Source organism: Pezoporus occidentalis, unplaced genomic scaffold (genome assembly GCF_034315485.1).
Source record: "Pezoporus occidentalis ecotype Australia unplaced genomic scaffold, CSIRO_AGI_Poc_V1 ctg19, whole genome shotgun sequence".
Taxonomy (NCBI): domain Eukaryota; kingdom Metazoa; phylum Chordata; class Aves; order Psittaciformes; family Psittacidae; genus Pezoporus; species Pezoporus occidentalis.
The window spans coordinates 8424222-8447510 of NW_026913748.1; the positions used below are offsets into that span (position 1 = coordinate 8424222).

The 23289-nt window shown below is 43.0% G+C and overlaps 1 protein-coding gene across 1 annotated transcript; it reads left to right on the forward strand.

Annotated features, from left to right (window-relative positions):
• Positions 1–5917: 5917 nt before the first annotated feature.
• Positions 5918–19746, forward strand: BPGM (bisphosphoglycerate mutase). The gene is made up of 3 exons (XM_062616718.1): positions 5918–6658; positions 9116–9771; positions 16561–19746. The coding sequence occupies exons 2-3, from the start codon at positions 9171–9173 to the stop codon at positions 16737–16739; spliced, it is 780 nt and encodes a 259-aa protein (XP_062472702.1). The 5' UTR covers positions 5918–6658; positions 9116–9170; the 3' UTR covers positions 16740–19746.
• The last annotated feature ends 3543 nt before the right edge of the window (positions 19747–23289 follow it).

Genomic DNA, 23289 nt, shown 5'->3' on the forward strand with positions numbered 1-23289 from the left:
CACGTCTTTGCAGTTTGTATTTGTGAGAAAACATAATAAATACAGACAGAGATAGCTTTGAACACACACATCAACAAGTTCTTAGTTAACCCAGGTTTATATTGCAACATGGAAGTAAAAGACTTTAGAACTACTTAATTGAGGTGAACCACTAATTTTTCATAGAAAAACATTAGTACAAGCAAACTTGAGTATGTTTTGTGTGTGTTTATTGTTCTCCCCATTCTCTGCAATGACATTATAACCATTCTGGTTGTATTTGCCCAGATTCTTATGTGCTGTTACCATGCTCTAGTATCAGCACTATCCAGTTTGTTTTCTAACTTAACTTATCATGCCTTGACTAGACACCACCCTGCTGCTTTCTTTTTTCAGAGGCCCTTTTAAATTATCTCTTCCCAGACAGTTTCTTATTGACGTCTGATGTCTGCAGCACTTTGTTTATCATGGGGGGAAAAAAGCAGATTAATCACAGGATTTTTTTTACCCTTGATACTGCTACAGTAAGTTAATTTGCCCAGTACTGTGACTAGAAAACAGTGAAACACCCTAAACCAAAACCTGCATTGTAAACCACTCCAAACCCACAACATTTAAAAGTAAACCTTGCAGATCTTCAAGTTGTGTTTCTTGCCTTAGAAATGGAAAAATTTGGTTGTGAGAAATAATTTTGTTTTTCCAGCTATTGGCACCTCGTGCGACTTCTTTTAGAGCTGTTTTAGGTCTGTATCCATGAGCACTCCTTCAGAACATTGTGTTCTGCGCACTTTTCCATAGTATGTCGGTACCTGTTGTGGTAAGGTGCTTATTTGAAGACATCCATGTAATGATTTTGAGGGCATAGAGAATGTAAGGTTTTTTCCATATGTATGTTTTCATTTTAGGACATGCAGAAATAAAAGATTTTAAGATTTCAGGTGAACTGACAAAAGTCACGTTTTACTTCAGAATACTAGTACCTAGCCATAGGGATTACATAAAAAAATTCAGTTCAGTTTCAGGTTTGGAATATGATGTCTCACATAGCACCTGTTTTGCATATAATGCAGGCTTTTATGTATTTTCTTCCTCTTTCTCAGTCATTTATTTGGTACTTAATGATTCAGAAAAACTTCTGCATTTACTTGAAGAAGAAAGCTATGATTCTGGTGACAAATGCAGGGTTAGTTTAATGTCCTTACACACTCCTCTTTTTAAAACAGATTTCTCCCCCAAGCAATGGAGTTAGAGTGAAACAACAGCAACAACAACAAAAGTAGAATACTTTATCTGTCCTCCTCATGCTTGTGGGTTTCAAATACAGAGAATTCACACAGATGCATGGTTATATATTGCCTCCGTACCCAGAGAGAACGAAAGCTCCACTGTATTTACATATGAAAGCAGTAGTATAACAAAAGGTGGAAAAGGCCCTTTGCTGAGGAGCTTAAATTGTAATTGGATGACTAGCAGGTATGCAAGGTATGCCTCACTGCTCTGTCAGGTGCACCCCGAAGTTCTAGGTAAGAATAGGCTTGGTTTAAGACGTGGTGGTGTGATATATTGGCAAATAGGGGTAGGTATGTGATGAAAAATTACGCACTTGTAGCTATGCCTGAGCCAAGGAAATGTTGAGAACCACTCGTCTGGTTAATGCAAGATGCAGTGAGTGGCTTTAACAAACAGAAGTAGAATTGACATGTCCTTGCCTGCTATGTGCTCTCTGGCCAGTGACGGGGAAGGCTTTATTTTCCTTGTATTATAGACCAAGGTCTGGTGCATAGAGAAATATGAATGAATTCAGGCCACTAGGACTGTGCAGCACTTCACATGAGCTGTGACTGTGGTCTTGGGAACAAAGAAAACTGCTTCCTGTCCATAAATACATTTAAGTTTGCTTGGGATTCAGCTAAACAAGTGGGTTTAGAGACTAGGCTTGGATAAAAATGTGATATTGATATCTTGTAGACTTGCAGTCTTCCTGGGATGGGAAAAAATGAAGCTGAATGAAAAAGCAATGAATACAGTGGCCTTTTAAACCAGAAAAACTGAGTGAGCGGAGGTGTAAAAAAAATACATAAGGAGACTGAAGACATAGATGGGTAAGTTGGCCATGGTGTTACAAGGAAGTTATACCTCCTGGGTAGCACTGTCCTGGTAAAGGAAGGTTAACACACATTGTGGGCTTTCCAGGCCCCTGTCCACTTGCAGGTTTGGTGTTTGTTTTTTTTTTTTTGTTTTTTTTTTTGTTTTTTTTTGTGAGAAATCAAGCTTGTGTTTGGTTTACAAGAGGAGAGATAACTCATGTATTGGGGGGTGATGGGCAGGATGGATGGAGCCAATGTGGCAGTGTAAGGATGTGTTTATCTCTTTGCATAGTCTGTTGTACTCACAGACCTTTCCCAGTACAGATTTGGCCTTGAATGAAGGTGGATCATCAGGAAAGTTGCAGAGGAATGTGAGACAAAAGTAGCATGGACATCAGATAAAAAAAAGACAGGATCTAGGACTTGTAGTGGAAAAACTGTCAGGTTTTGAGAATGGCCCAAATGGGCCCACATCCAGAAAAGAAATGGGTGAGGATTCCTTGGGCACACATCTGAGTGGCAGAGAGAATGGGCATGCTGTCAGCAGGCATAGGTGGGAAGGACTAGGGAAAGTCTAGGAGGGAAGGCATAAATTCATGAGGTACAAAAACAACCAGGAGGAAATTATAAAGTTTTGGAGTTACTAAAGAGTGTGAGGATTTGATTGCGGAAGTTTCTTTGGAAGATGAAATCGTTAATGAAGGCATTTTATATCAAATAGATCTAAACAAAGAGCTCAGAGTCTTCTGCAAATTACAGTGGGTATGTCTGTGGTAGTCTTTGGCAAATACTTGATCTAGCTTTGAACAAAGTAACTATTCTATCAAAAGGTACCATGGCTTGATCAGTGAAGAAAGCTCCTTGTTGGCACAGTTTTCTTCAATCATTAATTGGCTTTCTTCTTTGCAGTTCTGTTTTGTTTCTGCCTTGTTCAGCTCCAGGCCTTTCTTCAGTACGGTGCAGTTACAGTGGTGCCCCAGCGGAAATTTATGTGTTGAGGAAAGTTGTTGCATGAACTCGTGTTTTGGCCATAAACATTCCACTATGGCCTGGAAGGGTGCCAGAGCAGAGACCCTGAAAAACACAGCCCAGCTGGTGTGGGAGATAATCGCTGCCAAATGAGTGTAGCTGTCTGCAAGAAGTCACGCACATGGACATGGCTTTGACTCTTCTATCCTTGTGTAGTTTGAAATGTCAGTCAAGGTCATTAGGCTGGTTTTGGCCTGCTAATGAAATGGTCTTGCTGAAAGACTAATGGAGATAAGAAGTCCGTATTTAATGGCCATGGAGGTCCTGGCATGTGGCACAAGTTGCTGTCTATTCACTTGTAGTTATGACTGTATATTGGCATATAATGTTTTCTTCTGTTAATTGCATTCTTATTGGTTGAAGTACAGCCAATACATTGTATTGATACTCAAGAATAGTGATTTTTCTTTTTCTCTCTAGGGTCTTTGTTTTTTTTTCTTGCAGCCAATCAACCAGTTTGCCTGTGATGCACTCGTATTCAGAGCTGTACCACTAGTCTATTTGTACAAGAGGAGGTGGGTTTGATCTGACTAGAGGCAGGGTGAATGCAGGTGTGTCATCATGCACTAGGATGTGGGAGCATTTCTCTTGACCAGTTTGAGCTGATGTGTGGCAAATCAAACTCTTCCAGTACAGTAAACTTAAGAGTACTACTTTGATTATGTAGGCTGGACTGGCTTGATAGTGTAGTTTGTGGTTTAGACAAGGTTGATAGAGGCTAAAGGTAATTGTTAATGTTACCTTTAGTTAGTGGGTGAGGTGGAAAGGATGGTATGTGTAACTGTAAGTGCAATTCACATCCAGTGGAAATATTTTGCAGAAGCAGCAGATTTCATTGTGCTTCTCTGTTGAGGAAAGGCATAGTTCTTATCATCTGGAAAAGCCTTGAAAATATTTTCCCTGAGATGCAGAATTCCTTCCAGAGCTTCCCAAATAAATAAGGAACAAGGTCAGTGCAGAACCGACCAAAGATTTATACAAAGCTGCTCACTGACAGCCTGGCCACTCTTGCCAGTTGGCACACTTGGTGCTGTGCTGTGATGAAAGCCTAGTGAAGCAGTGCTTCATCTGGCTGGTCCTTCTTTCCCACTGGCAGGTTAGGCTCTAACCCCTCTAAGTGCAAAACAAAACACCCTTTCTCCTCACAGCACTTTAGAGACGTTATTTGAACACCACTGCCCCAAATTTTCTTACATTTTCCTTGTGTCACTTTTTCCTATCAGAATCTGAATCCTCCATCTTCCATTTTCCTTCACTATCATCTTAATTTATGAAGACTGGATAATCACCTCTCAGAGGTGATAATCACCTAACACAGAGGGTGTTAGGGCACATTCAGTATATATTCAGGTTATGGCCCTTTAACCTTTACATTGTGGCTGTTCAAGGGTAAGGTCTTAGAGAAGAAAATGTGAATCTGATTATATATAAAAGGTGTGCTCTGCTTCTTTTAAAAAAGTAGACCTATGTCAATACAAGCAGTAAAGGACAACAGCTTCCCACACCACTTATATCCATTTCTAGCCAGAGTTGCTCTGTCCACGTGGTTTTGATCACTTTGAATTGGAATTACAGGTTGTGGGTATGAGGGTGGCTAGCATGACTGTTGGGAAGACTCGTGTCTAATTCTTTTTCTGTGTATTTCATTATGAGTAATGGGATTTTGGACACTTGCTGCTCACCAAACCAAAAGGTCCTTAAGCCAGAAGAAACAGGGAGTCCTGCCTGGGAAACTACCCATTTGACTGCCCCCGGGCCCTGTTTCCTCACCTCCCGGGAATGAGGGCAGCCCAAGGCTAGGCTCCTTCCTTGCTACGGAGGAGGCTCTGGGCTGGGGAGCAGCAGGGATCCACTGGCTGCGCTAGGGATCGCGTCCTGCCCCCGACTGCCGCCTCCATGCCCGGCAGGGCCGTGGGTGAGGCGGAGATGCTCCGGGGTGGACGGAGACCAAGGCAGCCGCGGCTCTGGAGAAGCGAAGCCCATCTACTGCTGAGGCAGCAGTAGCTGGACCGGGGTGGTTTCGGGAGAAGTCAGCGGCTTCGCTGCCTCTGGCCGTGTTCTGCACAGGCTAGCGTGACCCCACTTCTCTCTTGTGGTGGCCCACGCCAACGCCGCCTGCCTTGCCATGTCCAGAACCACGGGGGGGAACCAGCATCTCTGCCCATCTGCGACCCTTCGCAGGAGAACTACCTGCTCTTGCAGGACGGGCTTGGCGGCGGGACACGACACCAGCATCCCTACAGGATCCGCTGGACACGGAGTCCCGCGGGGAGCTGCGGGAGGGCTGGGCTGGGCTGGGCTCGGCTCGGCTGGGCTCGGCTCGGCTCCAGGCTCGCCCATACCGGACACCACGTGCCCTAGGTACCACGCCACTCTCCGGGTCACAGCCCGTAGGCTCGGTCTCATTGGCTGAGGGAGGTGCTCATCTTGTGGACCAGCCAATGAAAGGCCCCTAGCTTCGTGGGCTGGGCGACTCCGAGGTCTCATAAGCTGCAGGGTCCGCCCCTCGTCTGGCGCGGCGGTGGTGCTTGTGAGAGCGGGGTGCTTGCGGCCGTCCGCGTAAGGCAGCGCGGGGTTAGTTTGTGAGCGCTCTGGTGCCGAGACGGCAGCGTGGCGGGAGCGCAGTGAACGGTAGCGGTGGTGGGGGGCTTCCTGAGGGGGAAGAGGGCGGTGGGGTGTTCTGGGGGTTGTGCCGGCGGTCCCTACCGAGAGGAGTTTTAGGGGCCCGGAGAGACTCCCTGAGGCGGGGGGTGCAGGCCGGTTGTGTGTGCGGGTCCCTTGCCGGGAGGGGGGTGACAGTGCTAGGGCTCGGGGCGGATAGCGCGTTAAGAGGGGACAGTAGCTGCGAGGCACTTCGTGTCTGTGTGCCTGAGGGGCTGTCCCGCTCCTGGGCAGCCTTGTGGGTGCATGGGAGTTGCTGCCCTGCTTCTGGTCAGCCTTTCCCGTTCTAGGGAAGGCTGGACGCAGGTGCATCGCACAGGGACAGGTGAGCTGGTTGGAGAAAGGATTCTTGGGAATGATTGCCTCGCACTTAGACCTTAAAGCTGCGCTTTGCTGCAAGCTTTGCAGGTGTCAGATGTTATCCTGAGCACCTTGTTCTGTGCTGAGCCAGGACTCTGTACTTCCGTTTTATGGTGAGTCCAGGTCTGCTGTCTGTATCCTCCATGGTGTCCCAGAGGCTTTGGTATATTTCTATGTGCTAGAGCTATGGTAATTGCAGTCTAAACAACTCTTGGGGAGTAAATGATATCCTGGGGCATCTGGGAGACAAGCAGTTTCCCTTGTTAGGAATGCAAGAGCTGTGCATTCACATTTTTTGGGAGAAGGAAGTTGGTAGCTTTCCCATCTCATACAAGGGATATGTGCTCTATTTTCTTACAGCTCTGAGAGCCAAATGATGGTTGGCATAACCATTTGTACTTGTGGTCTTTTTCTGTCTGAGCACTTGGTGTTTATTCTTTTCCTGCAGGTAACATAGCCAAGAGTGTGTGTTAGCCTCTGTATAAAGGAGCTCTTGAGTCTGTACTGGGATTTGTGTAGGTTGTTCCTTTGCCATAAGAAAGGTGAGTAGGATTATTTCCATGTGTTTTTCTAAGGCTTTCTAGCTTAAATACTTCCATAAGTGGGCTGATATTTAAACAGCCCTGTGACTGCCAGTCCTTTCTAAACTTGTTTGAGAATCATAGATTCAGCTAGGTTGGAAAAGACCTTTAAGCTCATCAAGTCCAGCTGTTACCCCTGGATTGCCAAGACCACCACTAAACCGTGTCATTGAGGGCCTCATCTACAATTTCTGGACACCTCCAGGAACAGTGGTTCCACCAGTTCCCTGGGCAGCCTGTTCCAATACCTCATCACCCCCTAGTTGAAGAAATTTTTCCTGATACCCAGTCTAAACCTCCTTCTGTGCAGCTTGAGGCTGTTACTTCTTGTCCTATTGCTTGTTACTTGTGAGAAGAGATCTGCCACCTCCTGGCTCCGTCCTCCTTTCAGGTAGCTGTAGAGAGCGATAAGGTTTGCCCCTGAGCCTTCTCTTCTCCAGACTGAACACCCCAGTTCCCTCAGCTGCTCCTCATCAATTTGTGCTTCAGACTCCTCATCAGCTTTGTTGCACTTCTCTGGACCTGCTCCAGCACATCAATGTCTTTCTTGTAGTGAGAGGCCCCGAACTGAGCGCAGTGTTTGAGGTGTGGCCTCACCAGTGCCCAGTATAAGGGGTATGGTGGTACTGCCTAATCATTTATATAACTGAACTGGAAACTGGAGTTTATGGTCTCCAGATGATATTTGGTCTTTGTATGTTTTGTGTATTTTGGTATTTTTTTTTCCCCCCCTCATCTACTCTTTGGTCTTACTTTTTGTATTCAGCCTTAATTTGGATTTGTAAATTACACAATCCACTTTTATCTATTGTTCCTGTGGATAGTACAATCAGTCTGAACAGTGAGGTGTTTGCAGAGATGGAGCTGTTTATGGGGTTGTGTTTGGTGTAGTAGTTCATGCTGTGAACACACTGCAGCTTTTATTCCTATCTATGGGATGTTGGGGAAAGATCACTTTGGCTTTAGATGGCAATGCCATCTGATACTACTTTTTGTTATAAATCTGGGATCTTAAGGGATGTAGTTTAGAATTGTATTAGATGTGATATGACACCTGAATCCTAATAATAGTTATTTCTTTGCTTACTGTGCAACTGATTATTGTGAGTGGAACATGCAAGGTATTTTGTCTGAGATGCTCCTTGTAATATACATAGTTCAGGCCTCATTGGCATGAAATCACAGAAGACTTTCTTTTGTATTTGCCAACTGTTTGTTGTGTGTCAGACAATACCTCTGGATATTTCTGTGAAAATCTCAGTCCTCAAAGGCTTTGTAATCCTGAGCTGTAGGAGTAGACAGAAGTTAGAGCTGGGGAGGTGTTGCATCGTGCCCTTGTGTGATGAGTGTTTTCTGTGGGAGTAAAGGAGAGCTAAGCTGCCTTTACAGTCAAGATCAAATTACTGAGGCTGTTAAGGAATTCAGCTTTTTTATATACTTTTTGAAAGTCTGGTAAAGATTAAGGCTGATACTGTGTTGAGTTCCTAAAACCCAGCATGCATGGGCTGAAGCCATTCTACTTGCCTAATTCATGGTCACGATGCACTTGAGTTTGAGACACTTGGAGTGACTGATTTGAGATCATGGGAGCTCCCATAAGCATTTTTCTTATGTAATCTAGTCTATAGTTGGGTATGCAGAAATTAGACCTTGGACTCCCCCTGTCCACAGTTTTGAAAATACTTGATGTTCATAATCATTTAGTATACAGCACTCTTCCCAGTGCAGAGTTGTATTTCTGTATTCTCCCCTTGTCCATTGCTGTTTAGTCTGTGACCAATCAGAATGATCAGATGGAGGTTTTAGAGTTGCAGTGCTATGTCAGATGGACCTTTCAGGCATCACACATTTCAGCATGTTGCAAAAGCTTGTGTGAGAGTGGTCAAAATCCATCTTCCATTGAAGTCAATCCACAGATGGTGGTGTTTAGTCAACAGGAACAGAGAAAGGTGCTGTTTGACCTTATGAATATGTAGCTGTTATTTAATGAGGACAGCAAATACACATTCTCTAGGAGCCAGTGTGAGCCTGGGGAGCTTGGACTCCATGTCTCACTTCTAAGCTCACCAGTGAGAGTGAGATCTGCTTCTCTGGTAGGTAACCTCTGATATTCACTGGAGCTCTGTTTAAGCATGGGAAGGAAATCTGTAGGCAGGAACAGGTTGTACAAATCTGCAACTAATCAATTGGTTAAGTGGAGTAGTTGCAACAGGTTGGGTAGAGGGTGGTTATTTTCCACCCACATGAAGCTGGGAAGGAATTAAAAGCCAGGAGACCTCAAAGGTAAAAGCATACTCAACAGATGCTTGTTTCTTTAGTTGTTTTGATTGATAGTTGACTATTCTTTGCTGCCATATTACTACTTGCAGTACATGATCTGTGGGATGTTTGATGAATCTGTCTCATGTCTCTGTCCAGATGGGTCATTATTAGATGCCAGACCAGTTGTCATCAGTGCTAAGCTGCAACCAAGATGGCTAAGTACAGGCTTGTTCTCTTAAGACATGGGGAAGGAGCCTGGAACAAAGAGAATCGCTTCTGCAGCTGGGTGGACCAGAGGCTGAGCAGTGATGGGATAAAGGAAGCTCAGAACTGTGGCAAACACCTTAAAGCACTGGGCTTTGAATTCGACCTCGTCTTCACCTCTGTACTCAGCCGCTCCATCCAGACTGCATGGCTTATCCTAGAAGAAATGGGCCAAGAGTGGGTCCCCATGCAGAGTTCTTGGCGCCTGAATGAACGTCACTATGGTGCTCTGATCGGTCTCAATAGAGCAGAAATGGCTCTGAATCATGGGGAGGAGCAAGTGAAAATATGGAGGAGAAGCTATGATGTTACTCCACCTCCCATAACCGAATCTCATCCTTTCTATGAAGAGATATACAATGATCGCCGGTATAAGTGCAGTGATGTCTCTCAGGATAATCTCCCGAGGGCTGAAAGCCTAAAAGATGTGCTTGATAGACTCCTTCCCTATTGGAATGAAAAGATAGTGCCAGAACTGAAAAGTGGCAAGATGATCCTTATCTCTGCTCATGGTAACAGCAGCAGGGCATTGCTGAAGCACGTGCAAGGTAAGGGTCTTCGTTTCAGCCTTTCCCTCTTCTCCTTAGCTGCTTAGAGCTTTACATATTGTTCTGTAGTGTGTATTACTACTCTGGACGGTGTAACACAATGTCTGTGGTCTCCAAGGGGAAAATAAAAAAGATGGCTTATTGGAGCAGGAATCAAACTGGGGTATGTGGAAGAGGGAGAGAATTGGTTAGGTTAATGTAGTTAAGAATAGAGCTAGAAGCTTTCACCTAGCATCAAGCTAGATGTTTCTCCCTGCTTATTTTAACTTACTGTGTTAAAACCTACTTTGTTGTTGGTCTAGATAGACAAAACTCCTTAGGCTCTAACTATTTTTGGATTTATTCAGCTGCTTTGTTGGAAGGGCTGAAGTTGTAATCTGTTCATTAAACAACCATTGCTGTAAAGCGTCAGGAAAATGCTTGTGTTATGTTGTGGAAGACATTCTTGACTGTTACTGTGGTGGGTCACTTTTGAAGCTTCATTCCTGATAACTCTTTACTTTAAAAAGCTTCTGTGACAGGGAGTGCTGCAGAGAGTAGGTACTTGCTAAAGCTTATGCAAATACTATTGTTTCCCAATATAGGTAATGTATACCAATAAACAGCTAATTTGGTAGCTTACCATGAGGTTGCTTAATTGGGACTTGAAAAGGATGTGGTTTACCTTTAAGTCATTGCTGGATTCTTCCCCCACCTCTTCTCTGGCATGTCTTCTAGTTTAGGTCATCCTAAACTGGTAGATGGACTATATTAATTTCTTTGTCTGTGGGTAGAGTACTATTTGGTGATTATATATGTATGAATGCAGCCTGTTAGAGTTGTAGTTGCAAATATGCATGGACTGTATTGTGTTCACTCAAGTTTTTAGTATAAAACTCTCTGGTGTGTGCTTCTACAGCTCTGAGTGCTGAACACGTTTTGCAACCAGGCACACTGTAACAGGGTAGCTGATGCTTTAGCAGAGGTCAGAAACCTATGGAAAAACCATGCAATAGTGGCTTCTGGAATAGAGTCTGTGAATTCTGGGGTACTGCTTTGATGAAGGAGGAAGGCTGGTTCAGGCAGTTCCACTGATGTGGTCAGGGTGTTTGTCTACACTATGTGAAATGATTAAGTGTTATAAAGGAAAAAAGGGCAGGGGGATCTGCAACCATGGTAATTCTCCACACCCGCCCACACTCCCTCTCCCCCAAGAACTGAACCACTTCTGTGAAGCCTTACTGGCCAAGTCCTTTGGGGGTGGAATGCAGAAACTGTGGGTCACCTTCTGTACAGGCACGCACCACGGCCAGAGCCAACAGCGTCAGTGGCTGGTAAAGGTTAATTTAAAGTTAGCATGGCTGGATTCCTTGCTGCATTGAGATCAGGGAGCAGTGTAAGTTAGAGCAGCTGCAAAGCTTTTCTTTGAAACAGTCAGGTATATGCCCACACTCAACCAAAGTAGAATAGAGCTGTGTGTCTCTTGTCTATCCTACGCCATACCTTGTCCCTTCCAGCATGTGCTTACATAGGGAAATGTGAGGAATCCGTGGCAGAGGATCTAATTCTTTTGGCTGAGGATTGTCCATCAGCTACCCCAGCTGTAATTGCCCCAGGAGTAATTGCCCCATACATACTGGCTTTTCTGCTGTTCATGCAGTGAAGATTTTGATTGCTGCAGAGCTGGCCTGAAGGTTCACAGAAACAGAGCTTTAAGACCCCTGTTATTGCAACCTGCTCTTTTTCTTTTAAGAGCTCCAGCCTGTATCTAGTTGTATCTGAGAGGTTTCTTGTTTGTGTTGATGACTGTCCCTTTCCCTTCTGAAAGGTTGTGAGCTGCTCTGGGGCCCTGCTTTAGTTGGACCCGGTTCAACAGTGCTTAGTTTGTCAGCTACTGTATTTATAGCACCCACTGTGAGGTGGGCTTTGTTTTCCTGGACTTTGTAAAGCTTGGTATGTCTTGCAGTTGAGTGGAAGTTTTTAGGCACCTCTGTCTTAGCTGGAGCCATGTTTTCTGGCTTTCAGAAAATGGGGCTTCAAATGCCTCAAGCAGCAGTCGTACATGATTGCTTGAATGTTGTCTTAGTCATGGGGATAACTCAGTCTCGGAAGATGTAGCTCAGAAACTTTAAATGGCAGTAAATATAAATGTTTTCAATCAGTGTGATCTGATGAGACAATTCTAGTTGTTTCAGTGTGAAATTTAATGTCTTTTCTGAAAGACTTTGGAGTATTCTTGAAGTTACCTTTTTGCGGGATTTTTTTTTTTAAACAGGCCTGCAGTTCTCTGAACCTGAATGTTCTCATTGTTAAGTAAAGAGCTTGAAATGTAGATCTGCTTTCTAACTTGCACGCAAAAATCATCAAACTAACAATATTGGGCTAATATGGCTTTGACTGTGGGCTTGGATTTTGTTCTTATTTTCTAGGTGCCCAGAGTGGACCTCATTATATGAAATAAACTGAAATATGATATATGAAATATCTGTACTATTTGTCATGTTTGCATGTGAGGACTTAAATGAAACCTCCATAGTCTTTCTGAAAACAGTACTTAATGCAAACTAGACCATATTCTTGTATGTACTTGAAGATCAGAAACAGCAGCTTCTCTGAGAGCTTGTTCTTCTCTCCTGGTGGGGCTAAGTGATGTTTCTCCTAGATGGTGCTGCTGAAGACATCAGTGCTATGAGCTGTTGGTGTCTGGTGGGGATGCTGGGCTGTGTTCCTTCTAGGTAACCCCTATGCATTTGATAAATGCCACCAAGGCCAAGCAGGGCTGCTTCCTACAGTCCTGGTGAAGAAACAGTGTTGACATCAAAGTAAGTCTGTAACTGAGCTGACCCAGTCCTTTCAGAACACTTACTCTTTGCATCATCTTTAGCTGATGTATGTGGTGATGCCAGGAATCATTGGCACAACTGAAAACTGGGAGAGTGAGAGGACACTTTTCATTATATATTGCTAGGCTTGGAAAGGCTCTCTAAAAGTAACTTTTTCTTCAGGCAGCAGTTTTGTGTTTGCGGGGGAAGTATCTCGTCATATCTTAGCAACTGTGACACCTATTGGTGTGGACCATGACCTGTAACTGATCTTGGTCACCTCCTAGATGCACAGGATCTATTTACAGGTGATTTTTCTTAGTTCTTTGAAGAAGGGATCGTTTTCTCTTTTACCTGAAGTATCAAACTGATACTTCAGATTGAGTCTCTTAGCAGTGTCCCATATGGCATTTGTCTTCTGGAGCAACAACCACTACGCATACTGAAGCCCTGCTTTTTGGAAGTGGCTGGACATTGCCTGCTGATGGGAAGTAGAGAGTAAATCTTTTGTTTTCCTTTGCTTCTGTGTCCAGCCTTTGCTTGTGCTTTATAATAAAGTGCCCTTATCTTGACCCATGAGTTGTTTAGATCTTACTTTCTCCATACCTGCCCTGCTGAGGAGAGGAGTGATGGAGCAGCTTGGTGGTCCCCTTGTGTCCAGCCAGGGATAATCCCCTTTCCAGTGCTTTTTGGTGCCTCACTGTGGTGAATTGACCTTGGTTGAATGCCAGGTGCCCGCCCTCTTGTAACCTACTAGGTCCTCTGCCAAGAGGGCAGAATCTAGCCCTGAATATTTAATTTATTAGGCTAAAGCTTTGGTATTTTCATTAACGTTGTGGGAAGCATGCGATGACCTGATTGGGATCTCAATTACAAAGTACCAGTTCTAGAACAAGCCCATTGTGGCTGAATTTATACATAGATCTTGTTTTGCTGGGTGAATCAGCTGGCCTCAAGTGTAGTTGACATGCAGGGGAGGAGGTGTGTAACTCTTCTCAACAGCTGTTGGGTTTTTTGTGTTGTTTTGGCCATAAGAATGGAAGGAAGGAACTTTGTAAGAACAGGTGAGAGGGCAGAAGAAGCTGAGCCAGCCCTTACAGAAGCAGGCTGTAGTGATCAAAATCAAGCCAGATGGGTTTTGTCTCTGTAGGACTTTACAGGCTGCAAGTATTTCAAAGCACTTCACGGGTTACCAGGTAAAGGTGAAATCTTAAGCTTGCACAGAAATATTACTGGTCTGTGTGTCTGATAACCCAGTTCAGTTAGATGGAGCATAAGTGAGCTTGGAAAGAATTCTGAATGTGATGTTAAAAGATCTTTTAATAAGTGCTGTACCAAATTCTTAGTGTTCATGTACCAAACTGCTTGCTACTGTTTAGGAATGATGTTTAGTAAGTGCTTATGAGAGAATGTGGGAGATGTCCCCTTCAGGAATGGAGTTTGCCTGAACAGCATTTTATCAGTTCTGAAGAAGGCATCCTGAGTCCTTCAGTGATGTCTGTGGGATCTCATGGTTGTAAGCAGGTTTTAAACTGTTTCCAGTAACACAGTATCCTTCATCAATGCTGTGACCCAGGCTCAGTGTTCCTTTTTCAATAGTCTTATTTCCCATTGTACCTTGTAGTCAGCAGTTGAGTCCTTGCCCTGATTTCACCCTTCTTCCCTTTGAAATAGGGTGGGGTTATGACCCAGACCAGCTCAGATGAAGTGCAAGAAAAGGTCACTTGGCTATAGTTACAGTACATGAAGTAACTAGATAGTAGTTAGCTCATGTTTGTGATGGCTGAAGTGTAATATGGGATCTCTTTACTGTCCTCCTAGCCTGCAAGGCTCTATGTGTTTTGCCTGCAACTTGAAGAGCTTGTGTGACAAGCCTGATAAGCTCCTTGCTTCCTGAAGACCAGAAATGCTATACAAATACAGCAACAGTGCTGAAATAAAGCAACAGGATACTTCAGAATGTCTTTAGAATTTTCATCTGTCTTGCATTTCTAGCCTGCTGGCTATGAGACAATGTTCCTGTATGAGGAAGAATCCTGAGGAGAAAGGCAACGTGCTCACTGCAGCTGGTTTATCCTAGACTGCACTGTTCTGCTTTGTAAATTAATACTAGTTGACATCAGTGTGGTCACTTTGTGTTCTGTAGAAACAGTAAACTGCATTTCTGAATCTGTGTAGCTACAGCTAGTTTTGTTTAATCTGTCTTTAGAGGAAACCTTTAAATATTCTGGTTTCTGACCACAGTATGTGGTTTGCCTGAATTCTCCTGCATGACTTCATCTGCTGTGTAGATCTGAATGGTTTAGTCTGAGAGACTGAATTTGAGGTGGGCAGAGCACTTCCTGGGGCCAGATTCTCTGTGGCTACATGGTGATGTGTGTATGTTGCTAAAATCTAGTATGATTAAGAATCCTTGAAATAAGCTCAGGCAGCTTGGCTGCTTGTTTTGCAAACCAAAAAACCAAAGTCCTTGAGAAGAGTGCTTGTGCCTGGTAAAGGGACTCAGGATTTTCCCATTAATATCTGTGTGGATGCAAGTTTTTAGAAGCTGCTTGAGTTCTTTTCTGTAGGTCTGATTCTGCTGACTGCAACAGGAAAATTATTTACGCCTGTATTACAGGGGTTGCTTGAACTGGGACAGTGTGACTTTTAATGGGCTGGTACCTCAGTATACAAGAAGGTGTAAGCTTCTGGGAAGGGTTTGTCTGTTTCTCTTGCTCTGTGCCTTCCTGAATCTTGGGACTCATCTACAGCCCGAAGCAAGGGCTTAAGCTAATCAAAACAGGAATAGGTCACTGCAGAAGTTGCATGTTTAAGTAGTGTCTGTGCAGGGGCATAAACTGATTCTTGCCTCATGATCAGTTCCATTTTTTTCTGACCTGTTGTCATCCAACTGTTGCTAAGTGGCTTGACTCTGTGTCTGTGGGTTTTGCTGTATGTTTGCTCTGCTTTTCTACTTAATGTGTAAACTGCTGGCAAATTTGCACCCATGTGTTCTGAAAACCATCTGTTTTGTCAGCTGCTCAAGAGGATGTTTTCTTCATGCACCTTGGTCTCATTTATATGGTGTCATCATTTTAGAAGCTTGAGTGTGTGCATTTTCTAAGCATGAATTACTTGAAGCTGTCCTGTTTTACAACAGCAGGCTGCTGCTGTGACCTCAGTGCTTTAAAAAAGTGGTGGTGGTGTGTGTGTGGGGGGGGGATGTGTGTGAAATATTGCCTTTTCCGATGACATTAGCTTTCTTTTGCCTGAAGTTTTTGCAGAATACTGTCTTTGCAGCCACTGCTTCTTAATGCAACTGTGTAGACCTTGTGCAGGAGCTTTACTAGGAAGCTGGTCTCAATATTCACTTGGATGCTTTAGAGATGTTTGACCAGCCATGCATTGATATTAAAGCCCCAGACTATTTTAATTAAACAGAGCTGGGTAGAATAATTTTTCTCCCCAGGTACGCATTATTTCAGTGAAGTGGAAAAGGCTCCAGGTTGTGTATTTTTTACCCTTTCTTTGTTTCCCTCTCCCTCATTTGAAAGAGGAAATGAATAGCCTATTAATTCTGAGAATAGTACTGTATGCATGATGCTGTAAACTTGCTTATGAGAAACCAGATGTGGGCAAACAGGGATCTTTACACTAGAAGAATTAAATACTGATTTTGAAGACAGCTTGTGTGAGAAGCTTTGCATAGAAAATTTAAGAGGAAGAATTAACCATGGTATCCTGCCTTTTTAGAGAGGCTGTTTGGTACTGGCTACTTAGCTAATGACACACTGGTGTTTTAGTTGTTGCTGAGTAGCACTTACCCTGACCAAGGGCTTCACAGTCTAGATAAGAAACTGACCATTGAGTGTTGGTGTCGATGGAGGCTGGAATGTATCTTTGTTTTAAGACTGGATAATCTCAGATATAAGGCTGAGCTAGGTAGACTGATTAGGAAGCTGCTCACTTTGTGTAACTGTGTTTTTTGTTTGTTTTTGTTTGACAGGCATCTCTGATGAGGACATCATCAATGTTACTCTCCCCACTGGTGTGCCCATACTTCTTGAACTTGATGAGAATCTGCGCCCTCTGGGCCCTCACCAGTTTCTGGGTGATCAAGAAGCTATCCAAGCTGCCATCAAAAAAGTGGAAGATCAAGGGAAAGTAAAAGCTGTTGAGAAGTAAAATCCCACAGACACAGCTCTTTCCAACATTTGTGTATGACTGCTAGGTTGCACTGTGTAGAAGTCTCAATTTTAAGCACAAATAATTGGGAGAGTTGTTGAGTCTCAGGTTGGTAGATTTACCCTCTGCCTCTCAAAAACTGCAATTTAGATCTGAGCATGAGGTTATGGACACGGAAAAAAGAAATCAAGAGATCATTCAGGTAATGCAAACTTGCAGAGCAGTCTGCCCCACATCTAGGATTGAGGGTGGCCTGGTACAGAAATGAAGAGTTATTGCTGGTGTCTACTGGTCATCAGTCCTAATCTAGGGGGAAAAGCACCAGTTTACTGGACTGAATAACTCCAGGTTATTCCGTGCACTAAAACTTATACAGTGTGATAAAATGGCCCTGAGTTGAGTTATCCAGTATGATTCTTCTGTGTCACTGGCCATGACAATTTGTTCTGGATGGAATTCCTTTGGTCTTTCAGAACACTTTCAGCTGTATAACTCTTTGCCTTTGTTATTTAGAGTCTTCCAAGGTCAGTGCATGTCCAGAAAATTTTGTAGAGGTGTTCTGACTGCTATAGTTACCATAGCTGTGTTTTTACACTGTAGTCCAGTTTTTAAGGAACCTAGAAGGAATCCCTTTTCCTCCACCATCTTTGCAAAGCCTAGCATGACTGCATTTTGCTAGCTTGAAATAATAGGATTTAACTCAGACTTTAGTCCACAAACTAAGCACAAAGGTTTCCTGCTTACTGTTTAAATGATCACTTAGTGAGTGACCTGAATAGCTTTGAAACAAACACTCAAGTGACATGTACTAGAGGTTTGATCACCTCTTGGTCAAGTTGTTAATAATTCCTGCTTACCTCAGTAAAACTGAATATAGGAAAATCCCCCTTTAAGCTTTCCTGAGTTGTAAGGGTCTCTTAATAAATGTTCCACAGGAATATTATGTGGCATTCTCTGTATCAATTTCTCTGGATGGTGGAAAAGATGCATAAGGCATATATGGAATGTTACTGGGTGCAGCACATCCAGCCATCATGCTGGTTGGGAAGGGTATTCTGCCATGCCTGAAAGTGTGCATGTGTAAGACTCTCCTCAAAACCATGGCTTAATTCCTGCCTTGCTGTTATGTTTGTCACTAAATTCAAACGGTTCTCACTGGTTGGGTGTGGTGTAGCATGTTTGGCAGTTTGTTCTTTTTATGTACACAAGGATCAGGATAATACTACTTTTGAAGACTTGCTCCAACCTTACAAATATGAAACTGTTACTTAAAGTCAGATCTGACCCAGTGTCTCAGCACCTGAACCTGACCTTATTCTGACCTCAGTTACCAACATGGGTGGAACTTGTGTGTACACTGTTTGAGCTGAATGTGTTTTCAGCATGGCCTATCTACAAATCTCAAGACAAGTTGATGAGAATTCCTGTGGTATGATGACAGCGTAAGCTTTTAAAATCCTAGAGTAGCTGCTTCTTTGTAGTGAGCACCTCTGTAGCTTACTTCATGAGTGTTTTTTTCCTTTGAGGAGAGCAGTGTGAGTGTGATGTGCCTCTGACAGTCTCCCTTCTATATGGAAGTAGACTTTCCAGGTCTGATGCTGCCTCGCATTAGCGTAGCACATACTCCATAAAATATTTCTTGCTAGATGGTAGTTTATGAATGATGCTTGGGCTTCTCTTTGGCTTTGTTTTTTGTAGCCCTTGTGGTAGGAGTGAAGTTACATGTTTTGTTTTTTTTTTTTTTAAACATAAAGCTGTTAGGTTTCCCCTTGCTTTTTACAAGCAAGGATATTTCAGTGTTGTTTTTCTCTGAACTACTATTAGTAGCTGCCCTGATACTCCATTTGATACTGATTTACTCCATGCACAGAAAACTAAAATCCCAGAAAGGAATAATTGCTAATCTTAATTGATACTTTTCAAGTCAGTGTTATGGAGTTGGATTGTTGATCAGCAAATGTTCACCTGTCAACGCCTTGAGGAAAGCCACTGGCACTCAAGTGATTAGATTGTTTCCCCAACACTGAGTAATGTGTGAAGTTCAGCATCAAGTGAAAATCACTGTAGACTTCTTAACAAGGCAAGCAGAGCCAACTGTTACCGGTGGGAACTGCATGTATCCAGATGTGTGAGCTTACAGGCCTTGGTGTCCTTATCTCTTAGGCATTGTGGTATTGTAATGTAGAACTTGTACAGGACTTGAGATGCAGTTGGAATATACTTAAGAATGAGCCCCGCTGAACTGGAAGATATACCCTGTCCTCCCGGAGAATTCATGATCTCTTCTGGGGATGGAGTGGAGAATGGAAAAGTGGATGAATGAAAGCCTGTTTTCAGTCAACTTCATCCAATTGGCTGCAAGAAGAAATAGTAATGCTTCCTACATTCAAAGGTTAGTGGACAGCCAGAAAAGAGAAGCAGTGTGATGTTTTCAGGTGGCACTGTTTCTACAGTGCTACTTAAGATCTAAATAGTGACAGTTCCCTGGGCAGTTTAGAGTCACAACCAAAGTAAATCAAGTCAAAGTCTTGGCAAAATTTTACATGCACATCTGGCAGCAATACCACCTTACAGAAGCATCAAATGGAATCAGCTGGGGATTTCATTGTGCTCTTCAAGATTATTTTAACACCTTGCAATGCTTGCTTATGAGTAGTCTGTAATTAAATTCCTCATTCATAAAATGTGTATACTGAAGAACAGAAACCAGTTTCTATCAACAGTGGCATAAGGATGCCTGGTTTTCAGGCATAGCTAACTACAGAAAGAAATTAGAATCTTGACGGTGGCTCTAGAGATAATATCTGAGTATGCCTCAAGGTCCTTTAAGGTAACTGGTGTTTCTACAGTTGACATCATGGATGTGGTTGATTTGGTTTGTTTATATGTTTTTAACTTGTTGATCAGTAGCAGTAGAAGCTCTAAAACCCTCTTGAAAACCTTTGTAAATATGGTGGAACTGGCAGTTTCTTTATAACTCAATAAAGTCACTGGAAATGGAATTTAACTTGGCTTCAGTCATTCTTTCTTCTACTTCCGTACTCTTGTCTCCTTTCCAGGGCTGAAAGGTAAGTAAAACGGTGACCTTTAGAGTCCCAGAACTCATCAAGCAGTTGTTGATTACATGATGCAGTCAGTTAGGTTAAAAGTGGTAGAGCAAATGCATCTCATGTAAAGTAGTTGTGCTGGAGAGGAATATGTATGAGTTGGAAAATATGAGGGCACTTGCATAGGAACAGCAAAATAAGCATTTAATTCCAGAACAGTGGAGCTAAATAAATGGTCACTGTTTCCCTTGCTTGCTTTTCACATAGAAAAGAAGCACTACTATTTTGAGGGTGTGGAAGTGCTCCCCCAGAAGGTTTCTCTCGGAAACTCCGTATAGGAAGCTGTTCCATGAAAGTGAATTATACTATGTAGAAAGGAATGCAATTCTTATCCCCTTTTTTTCTGTCATGTGCTGCTGTATGCTTAAATGTTTGGTGGGTTCCAGCAGATGGTTGGATATACTGCAGTCAGGAGTACAGGGGGTTGTTTTGTACCTACCTGTTTTGTAAACACTAAAAGTGGGTTACAGAAAGAATAAGGTAGGATACATATGTGAAACCACTGTAAACTGCATAGTTCAGATATTTTTGTTACTGTTTGTTGTGAAACTTGAGTGTTAAGGATTGCTAAGGGAATCCTTGGCTGGGGAATTATTGCTTGCCTGTTTGGTGTAACTCACCATCCTTCATTATTCTTCTTGGCTTCTAAGAGACTTGCCATTTCTCATCCTCTGTTTGATAACTTGGAACTTTATTACCCAAGCACGATACTTAATAGGCAACATTAATAAAAGGTCCCCACCTACAGCTTCTTTGGCGGCTTTGTCATCAAGGCGATGACATCAAGGCACTGGATTGATGTGCCTTGCAGTGCATTATTGCTGCTTTTCAGGGTACCTGGACTCCTTTTAGCAGTTCCTGTGTTATTTGCCCATATTTTATAGGGGACCCTGGGAAGTTAATAACCTCCTTTCCTTTCGTATGGCCCCATGGGCGTGAATAATTCTGAAAGCAAACTTTGAGTCCTTCCATATGTTAATGATTTTACCTTCTGACAATTCCAGAGCTCTCAGTAGTGCAATCAGCTCTGTGTTCTGCGCTCATGTGTTAGGGGCCAGGGCTTTACCCTCTATTACCTAATGTTGGTTACCACAGTGTATCCTGCTTTACAGTTGCCATTCTTCACAAAGCTTCTACCGTCCACAAACAGCTGTGGATGTCCATGTCCTTTAGGGATGTAGCTTGTAGTTTGGTCCAACTGAAATACACCTGCTCAGTAGTCTGCAATCAGTTGTGAGTCAGCTCTCCTGCTTCTGGATTGGTTGTCAGATACACTGTTGGGTTCAGAAGGTTAGCTACTTTCAATTCTACATTCTCTTGGTCCAAATGCACAGCCTGATATTTTTAACAGCCTGCTTGGGGAAAGCCAATGACTGCTTTTCCATGCTAGGATGGTTGTTAACCATGTGAGGTACAAATACAGTCCATTTTTGTCCCAAAATATTCAATAACATTTTTCTATTAGAGGCTTTAGTCCTGTTCTTGCTTCCAGTTTTATAGGATATTGCTTCTGTCTTACTGGTCTGACGTTTGGTTTCGGACAGATAGTCTGATCATCTTGGTACTCCAGCAACCCACCGCAGCGGGGTGACTGCGTTCTCCACTTCTTCTGATATATCCGGCTTGGTGGCTGGTTTCTGTAACATAAAAACTTGGGCCTCCGCAGCCTTTTCATCAGGAATGTGTATCTGGATTTTTACTTCTTTCAATGTAATCTATGCATGTGATTTACTCAGTGTGCCCTACCTAATAACAGCTTATATGAGGCACTCACGTGGGTCAACATCCATTTGCCAATTTTAAAGGCTGAAGGAAAGGCCAGTTTTCTTTCTGCTTGGAGCACCAATGACTGGAGCTGTTTGCTTAATTGGCCTTTACAAGTATTTATAACAGAATAGGTAGCTCCCGTGTCTACTGGAAATTTTACCTTATTAATAATTTCTGAACCTAGGATTTCAGATATTCCCCAAGTCCTCCTCAGTCTTCTTCTAAACTAATCATTTTCACTGCCTGTCCTGACATTTCACTGAATCTTTGGTGTTTATTTTGACTCAGGGCATTCTCTCTCTTCCAGTGCCCCCCTCTGTTTACAAATTGTACCCTGATCCTTGTCTCAGTGAACCCATGGAGTCTGTTCGCAAACATTTCCATGTAATCCTTATTCCTGACCCTTCCCTCCTGGGCCATCCTCCCCCTTTCCTGATTTCCTATGTGATAGCTATAGCCAACAATTGTCTTATTCCTTTGCTTCTTTTCCCTCTCACTTTTGACTTCTCTGTTATTGTTCAGTCTCCAAGCTGTTTCCAGCAGTTTATTGAGATACCAAGAACTGGAACCTTCCAGTTTTTGCAGCTTGTGTTTAATATCTGGATTTGATTATTCAATAATTGTGCTGCATCATCATCTTTTTCAGGGTCCATAGCAATATACTTCCTAGCCACTGCCATAAGTCTTTCATAACAAGGCAGAGATTCCCCTTTCCCCTGTACTACTTGATATAATTATTTTCTTCAGGAATTGTGTGTTTCATTCCAAACAAAATCAACCATTGATACCTGGTTAATAGATCCTATTCAGCTGGAACATTTGGATTGCACTTAGGGTCTGTGGAGGGGAAGTGGTGGTCCACTGACCCCAGCTGGGCCTTCTGCACAAGGATCCTTTCTGCCTCTTGCTTTTGCCAGTGCTGTATTTTTCTCATTATATGTTACCAAAGTATTCAGTATTGTAAATCATTCCAGTCTGGGTCTTGTGTTCTAATAATCGTCTCTATCACTTTAGATACTTTCTCAGTATCTTCCCTATAGGTCCCGGCTAACTCTTTCCAAGCTTGTAAATCTGACACAGAAAATGCCACTTGGATAATCGCCAGTCCCTCTGCCCTTACTCCTTGGCGTAACGGGGTGTGAATGCTTAGGGGAGCACCTCTCCTTGTTCTCCTCACGATGGGGCTAAAGCTCTCACTTCCAGCGTAGTAGCTTTCCTCCCTCTCTGAGCCCAAATCTGTCTCCTCCCTGTTCCCTTGTTTTAACTTTTAGCTGAATCCATAATTCCGTGTCTGTTTCTTCCTGCCTATGTTTAATACACTGCTTACCAACACTGTATACAGAGCAACATCTCTTGAGCAGCTGCTTGTTATCCTTTTCTAATGCTAATACCATAGGATTCTCTAGGTATATGCATCCATTTCTTTAGCAAATCCAAATCATTCTGCAAATCAAAGAATAAATGGACATACAGTAATGCATTCCACTTCACCTTCCTTCACTTAACAGCATCAATTGCAAAATCATAATCAACATCTCCGTTAACAAAACATTTTTCTCATGACCTTTCAACTTATATATTGGCCACCAATGTACATGTCAAGAGGTCACCCCCAAACTTCTTCCAGTACCTTAGAATACAACCTAAAGGAGAACCGTTTGGAATACCTTTCCCTC

Excerpts from the sequence above, each read along its gene's own strand:
- BPGM (XM_062616718.1), top strand. The coding sequence starts at position 9,171 with ATGGCTAAGTACAGGCTTGTTCTCTTAAGACATGGGGAAGGAGCCTGG. Across the intron at positions 9,772-16,560 it reads ATTGCTGAAGCACGTGCAAG|GCATCTCTGATGAGGACATC; the intron begins GTAAGGGTCTTC and ends TTTGTTTGACAG.